General features: G+C 44.8%; 1 protein-coding gene across 2 annotated transcripts; it reads right to left on the bottom strand.

Annotated features, from left to right (window-relative positions):
• Positions 1 to 1,486: 1,486 nt before the first annotated feature.
• On the bottom strand, positions 1,487 to 7,166 carry LOC119286849 (SWI/SNF complex subunit SWI3D-like). 2 transcript variants are annotated; one of them, XM_037566318.1, is made up of 8 exons: positions 6,668 to 7,166; positions 5,060 to 5,601; positions 4,183 to 4,914; positions 3,925 to 4,091; positions 3,560 to 3,852; positions 3,266 to 3,472; positions 2,240 to 2,436; positions 1,487 to 2,049 (listed from the first exon to the last, which is right to left on the bottom strand). In XM_037566318.1, the coding sequence occupies exons 1-8, from the start codon at positions 7,065 to 7,067 to the stop codon at positions 1,804 to 1,806; spliced, it is 2,784 nt and encodes a 927-aa protein (XP_037422215.1). In that variant the 5' UTR covers positions 7,068 to 7,166; the 3' UTR covers positions 1,487 to 1,803. The 2 variants fall into 2 exon arrangements, with proteins under 2 accessions (XP_037422215.1, XP_037422214.1); XM_037566317.1 differs by having other exon boundaries at positions 3,266 to 3,852; positions 6,668 to 7,165.
• Positions 7,167 to 7,387: the final 221 nt, after the last annotated feature.

Below are 7,387 nucleotides of genomic sequence, written 5' to 3' on the forward strand. Positions count from 1 at the left end.
CTATCACTTTGTTTGCTAGGCCTCCGGGCTAGCCCTGCATTTTCTTTATTTGTTTTAGTAAATGGCCTAACTTTATTTATTGATAAATAAGACAAAATACATTAGATCAACAAAAGAAAAACAAAGGGCCATGATAAAATTTTAAGGATTCATTAAAATCCTCTGTGGTAGTTGACCCCAAATCCATCTCTTGTATTTCCTTTTTTTGCGGTAAAATTTCCAATCTAGTCGTCATCAATCATGATAGTACAACGCCAGAAATAATAAAAATTGCATTCAGATCTGTAAACCACCTAGCGAGGACTGCAAGCACTGAAGCGAGCCAAAGGCATGCCGCCGTCATCGCTCATCCCTCACTGGAGCCGAGCAAAACTTGTTGTAATAGACAATCGAGTCGTCGTGCTAAGACCCTATAGGATCAGCGCACCAAAATAGCAACAGCCACCGTTGAAGAGAAGTTTAGATTGGAAGAATGCAACCTATAGACACACGAACACAGACGATCAAATATTGGATCCATGTGGAGCCACCGAAGACAAACCCTGGCCGAATCCCGCGAAATCCGTCGGAAACAAACCTCCACACGCTCTCCGATGATGCTAGAATCACCACCGAGACAAGGGCTAGGCGGGTAGAACCTTATTCCAGCCTTAGAGAGCCATTGCCGTTCCGTCTCTCTAAGCAGGACACAAACCCTATACATCTCTTATATCTCAACTTTTCTCCGTACAACTAGTGAAGAAGCCGTAGAAGACCAAACCAGCCAGCACTTGACTAATCTCGAAGTTTCAAGGAGCCCACATGAGAACCTAAAATTAATGAACGCACTATGGTCGAGGGCACACGCACAACCCTTGCAACGGTTGCTTCATCACTGTACTTCCTCCGGTCCTTTTTACTCTGCATATAAGAATTGTCTGAAGTCAAATTTCATAAAGTTTGATCATATTTATATTAAATATGAAAAAATATCAAAATCTATCATGCTAAAGTTATACAATATGAAAATTTAAGTCATGACGCATCTACTGATATTGATTTCACATTATGAATATTGGTATTTTTTTCTATGAAGTTGGTCAAACTCTACGAGGCTTGACTTCAAATAGATCTTATATGAGAACTAAAAAGGACTAGAGGGAATACAAAAGAACGAACCAACGTACCTAGTGACAAGAGCATGCTTGAAAACACTCGCAGCCAAGATAGGCCTAAGCGCCAGACAATAATCCACAAGAACGAGAGCCGAAGCGCCAGATAACAATCCACAAGAACGAGAGACGTTGATCCGCGGGATCAAACACCACATGCTCATCCTCGGTGTAGGTTGCATCGGCTACGACGGCCACATCAAGACAAGGATAGAACCGTGGGACATTTATTACATACGACGCTGCCTCCACCGTCGAGACTTTGCCACTTAACAAAGGCACAAACAATACATAGATGGAAAAACGAACAAGACTCCGAGCATCTTCACACAAAATTCGCGCAAGGGTGACCACGAAAACCGAACCATCGCCTCCTTACAAGCACATCACTCCGCATGAAAACTCTTTTGGTAACTTCAGGTCTACACGGAAGATCATAACATGGCCCAGTCACAAGCAGAGTGCACGGAGAGAGCATCACATCCAAAGCCAAAATGGCCGGGTTTTTCCCTTATACAGATCACGATACGGTACGCTCCTACATGAATGCTACAACAACAGCATAGCTTATGCCTGATTGGTCTGAGGTGTTCTTCTAAAAGAATCGGGTATACAGGTCGATCACCGAGGCGACAGGTTTTACCTCATCGACTCAGCTGCTCGGCCGGGGCATTGCGTTTGGCGGTCTTACTGCAGGGGCGCCATATCCGGGCGGCAATCTGTTCCCAGCTGCACCCTGCTGGTTCGGCCTAGATGGCAGTGCACCCATGCGAGCTGCGATTATTGCGTTCCGCTCCATCAGAAGCTTCTTTCTGGTCTTTTCAGTGTATTCTCTTGTGCGCAGGGCCACATGCTCAACATCTGCAAATAATGACATCTTCGCCTCCGTCTTCTGCAGCTGCATGAATGAAAAAATATATAATTTGCAGTCTTTACTGGCACAGAACACTACTCCCTCCATCCCATAATGTAAGACGTTTTTTGACACTACATTATGGGACGGAGTAGTAGTACAGTATATAATTTGCAGTTATTACTGGCACAGAACACAGGAGGGATCATTTGGAGAGCAAAGCATCCGACTATACCAGTTTCTCAACCACCAGTGCAGCTAGCCGTCGAATTTGATCTTCTTCCTGCTCAGCAAGGAGCTTAGCCTTCGCAGCAGCTGCTGAAACAGCAGTCGCTGCGGCTCGTTTTAGCCTAGTTAAGGAATCATTATGCTCGGCGGTCACTCTTGAGACCATCTCTCCATCGGCAGGTACATTTTCAGCACTGTTAGGTTCTGCAAGATAGGGATAGCACAGGGGAGGAAATCAGCTGATGAAAAATTGAACCACCAAGAGGATTGGCCTATGAAGCTAAATCTGTTTTCTAAATTCTGCCCCTCTAATGACTGCCTTTTTCTAATTCGTACGACTCTGTTTACTTCATCGTGGTCAGATATCACAAAGTTCTCATCGGGCCATCCTTACAGGAGACAGCTGGTATATATTCTCCAATATTTGGGGGATACAGATGTCAGAGAATGATTATGTCTGGGAACTAAAAGATCAAGAAGGGAAACGAGAAATTGGAAATAAATGCACTCATCATTCAACTGAAGAACGAAAAGGAAAACAAAACTAACTACACGAATGTTTAACTAATTAAGTTGTTAAAGCGCACAAATAGAACAGTTCAAGCAACTAAAGCATTTAGAATTCTCCTTCTCACTTCCACATCCAAATTTTACTACAAGTTGATCTCTTATGGCAGCACAGGAAAAGCAAACCACATATTCCATGGCTACAATACTATGTTTGTAAGTCAGATCTAAAATTCTGGATTTAGCAGGTCCTGCTCAGAAACAGCTAAATCTGATGGCGTGCTAAGAAATTATGATGAATATATGGGAATATGAATAATCTTACCCAGCATTACCAGACCAGCATGACTGCTTACATGTGCAGTTGACGCATGTCAATGTTGCAACGAAGTCTTCTGGACTAGTGAATAATTATAAGTGTTTAACTACTCAGAATGCGCTAATTGAACTTTGCATGCTTACTCTTCTCTTGTTTCATTAGAGATAGTTTCGGACTTTACGTATAAGCTAAATGTAGATAAAGTACCTTCCAGCTTGCCATTCCCCAATGTATGGGTTTCCTCATCTTCTTGTACGGCAGTTGGGGCAGCAACTGCATCTTCAGTCTTGTTAAGCTCGATCTTGCCTTGTGAAGGTGAATCATCATCTGGCTCCACTTCAGAACTTGGTTTGTCCTTTAACAGCTCAGGATTAGTTGCACATGTAGTACTTCCTGCAACAACCTCTTGAGAAGCTGACAAACCACATCCATTTGCATTATTTTCTGGAGCAACTGAATCTTTGGTAGAACTTGATGGAACTTTTGTGTCGTTGGACGCACCCTTATCCACCAGAGGAACTGGATCATCGGTCTCCTTAGCTTTATTGGATTTAGGCTCCACTGTGGGTGCTTCATCATCGCAAGATACATTCTTAGTATCTGATTCTTTGTGGTCTTTTGGTGAAATGGATGGACTGTTTTGCTTTTCCACAGACACGGTATTCTCTTCCTTAACATTGATGTCCTTTTTCTCAGTACCAGTTGAATCTATGACCATATGCTCATCTTTTGCTTGATCCTCACCTTTTGCTTGATCCTCACCTTTTGCTTGATCCTCATCTTTATTTGTATTACTGAAAATTCCATTGACCCCATCAGCACAATACATTGCAATAGAATTTTACACAGGTGCAAACACTGCTTACCTTACAGTGACAAAAATGTCTTTCAGATCACTCGGTGGATCTTCAAGAATATAACAGTGCCTACTTGCCAATTGTAGTGCAGGAGAATCCTCTGAGATAGCTTTTAGTGAACTACGGCAAGAAGTGGTAGCATTGTCATCTTCCACAAGACCAGCCAAAAATGCTGCCTGCACAAGACATTTGACATACCTCATTGTAGAAAATACTGTATAATAAGTAAAGATGTCCAAGGGTATAAGACACTATGGCAGTTCTTACCAATGCCATAACAGGATTCCCTGCATCAGCAAACGAACCTTCATGTCCAGGGAAGTTACCAACAGCCTCGAACGCAGATTTCAGGATATCAATAGCATCATTTGATGCATTTTCACCAGAAATAACAATAGCATCATCTGGCGCATTTTTCTCAGAAGTATCAAGATTAACAGAATTTTCCTTTGCTAGGTCAGTATCAGAAGATGGTTTTGGCTCATCAACGTTTGGTGTTGTGACTGAATCTGCACCACCTGAATTTTTGGCATCTTTATTTTCAACAACACTTCCTTCTTCTGTTTTTTCTTCTGTGTGATTGCCTTCCGTTTTCTCTGAAGGCTTCTCATCCTTGGTATCTTTTCCTTCAACTTTCTCTTCAGTTTCCATTTTCTCAGGTACTTCAGGGGTGCTTTTTTCCACCAAGGCTTGCTCTGTGCTTTCATGGATATTTTGGTGAATATCATCACCATCATGGAAGCGATCCTCAATTTGCATTTGCAGAAAGTGTAACATACACTGTGTTTTTGTTTTTGTAGCAACATGTTCGGCAATCTCAGTCCATTTTCCACCAAAAATTTCCAGAGCTTCTAAGAGAAGCAATGTCTCCTCATCAGTCCAGCTAGTACCACGAGCACCAGAAACTTCTGTGGAATCCATGAGGATGAAATCTGTTTTGGACATGCCTCCATCGAATTTTTCTTCGTTGTAGCAGTTAGAACACAGGTCAAAATCTGCCTGCAGCAATAAAACAAAAATCAATGCTGCCATCCACAAATTGAATCACAAGGTACACTATATCAGTATGATTCTAATGGGTGATATAACATATGGTGATATAGCAATAATCCGAGCAGGGATGTGGCACTAAAAAAATGCTTACCTGGGTCCGGCAATGATAGCGCTTGCCTGAGCAATCAACTGAACAAGAGTTGCAATGGTACTCAACGGAAGGCTCAGCTGCTGCAATTACATCTTCCACTAGAACAGGATCAGGAAGCAACGTAGGCAGAGGCACTGGAATTTCCCCCTCCCCTTTATTTGGTAAAGGAATCATGTATGACTGAACCGGTTCAAATTTAAACAGCTTCTCAATGAGAGAAGCTTTCTCCTCATTGCGAGAATCGCTTTGGCTCTCCTCTGGCTTACTCTCTTCTAGGCCAGCAGGTGGAAAAGGGTGGAAATTGATCAGGCCCCAGTGATCCAAAAAATCAAACACTTCCTGTCGAGCATCGACCTCCCCAACTGACAGCTCAGCCAAATCTTTGGGCTCCAGCTGCAGCTGAGGATTGGCATGAAATTTCATCATGATAGAATTTCTAATCCCCGAGTATATCTCTGGTGTCCGCTTCTCCGATTTTCCATTAAAAAACGAAGGCAGGGTTTGCTTCTCAACTTGGTGGATTTCCTTCCATGAAAACCATCCTGCGGAAGAAAATGATTTGTTGTTGTGCACTTTTTAATTTCGAAAGAAAATTGATTTCAGAACATGAATAAAGAAGGAAAGCATGTCATCATAATTAAGACAATTAGGATGGAAACTTGAAAGGCAGCATCAAACCATAAAATATATCTTCTGCTAAATAGTATTTACAATATTTTAGTTCAAGAAAATGGGCTTTGCATGCTTTGAAGTTTGAACAGACAAAAACCATACATTTCAAGAAAATAAGAGACTACGCAAAGATCAATCACATAGAATCATAAGGTGGTTGCTAGTATGGCCTTCAACAGACAAAAGCAGTATTAGCATATTACATGAATGAAGTGGTTATGCCAGTATTAGTCATGGTTGCACATGGTTACTGGATAACAGCAATTATCAAGATCTGCCATGGTGCTTTCCCTTTCATGGTGAGGCAACTGTTTACTGTGTTATCAAGATTTACCAAGGTTGCAATTGCTCTTATATATGGTAATGTCAGAAAGCTGATCTATGGTTAAAATACTTACAAGGAGAAGATATCTCTCAAAAGAAAACAAGTCATGCTCCAAGCACATAGAAGAAAGCAAAATGATGAGCACTCAACTCTTCATTTGCACAAGGCAACAGCAAAGAGGAAGGCAAATAGACATTAATAGCTGTTTACCACCACACACTAGAAGTAATAAAGGCAATGATTTGTAGTAAATTCCTATATCAAGCAGTTAAATCTGAAATCAACAGAATGAGCATGCACTCAAGTTTAGCTAAATCTATCGATGAAAACTACAATTAGCACATCATTGTGCAACTTACAAGTATTAATTCAGGTTACTTAACTGCAGCAACAATGCTAACCATCGAACTACACTCCTCTGCTACATGCTACTGGTTCATTCCGGTAAAGCATTTAAATAGCAGGAAGGATGCGGTGAACCAGTGGTAATTTACCGAACGCTTCTACTCGGAAAGCCCTAGCAAAACGCGGACTCCTCACAACCACCCTCGCTCCAGCAATTCGCCACCCCAAACGAGAGATCAAGCGACTGTACAGGGGAGAGGGCTCACCAGCGAAGGTAGGGACCACATGGACGCCGGCGCCGCGGGATCGAACGGCCTCGAACCCCTCATCCACCAGCGGCGTTTCCTCGGCGGGCGTCTGCACCTCGTCGGGCCGAATCGCGGAGCCCTCGCCCGGGCCCGATCCCCCCGGCACGGCCGCCGCGGGGGCCGCATCCGCCGGGGCGGTCGAGAGCTTGTGCGGCGACTGGCGCGCGGCGCGCGTGAGCGGCCCGCTGTGCAGCATGTGGGAGGGCGCGTGGAAGGCGGCGTTGCGCTCCTTGGCGTGCCGCTTGGACGGCGTGAACGACGACCCCGACGCCTTGCGCTTGCCGCCGCCGCCGCGGCGGCGGGGGGCCTCGGCCGGCGCCCCGTCGCCGTGCGCCGCGGGCTGGGACTTGGGCTCCATGGGGGCCGCCGCGGGAGCTCTCAGATTCTCTCACCGCTCCGGCGCCGAGGGCCAGCTCCGAGATGGGGAGGCGAGTGAGGGCACGCCGCCTGCCCTGCGCTGCCCCTGTGAGTGCTCTCTCTGTCGGCTCTCCCTTCCCCTCTCCTTCCTTTGAAACCTGGGGTCCGTCGTTGGGTTCCCGTAGGGCCGTAGCGGCAGTGCGGCACGGTGCTGTCTCACTGGCTGGTGGAGCCCGCGCTGCCGGTGGCTAACGCCGGGACGGGATGAGTTATACGTAGGATTTATTTTTTTGGAAAGAAGGGGTTGAAGAGATCTAGGGT

The sequence above is a fragment of the Triticum dicoccoides genome, chromosome 4A (assembly GCF_002162155.2).
Source record: "Triticum dicoccoides isolate Atlit2015 ecotype Zavitan chromosome 4A, WEW_v2.0, whole genome shotgun sequence".
Taxonomy (NCBI): domain Eukaryota; kingdom Viridiplantae; phylum Streptophyta; class Magnoliopsida; order Poales; family Poaceae; genus Triticum; species Triticum dicoccoides.

Bases quoted from the DNA above. Each gene is read 5' to 3' on its own strand.
- LOC119286849 (XM_037566317.1), bottom strand. From the start codon at position 7,067: ATGGAGCCCAAGTCCCAGCCCGCGGCGCACGGCGACGGGGCGCCGGCC. The intron at 3,853-3,924 runs GTAAGCAGTGTT...TGGAATTTTCAG, and splicing joins GACATTTTTGTCACTGTAAG to TAATACAAATAAAGATGAGG. The intron at 2,050-2,239 runs GTATAGTCGGAT...TCATTCATGCAG, and splicing joins CACTGGTGGTTGAGAAACTG to CTGCAGAAGACGGAGGCGAA.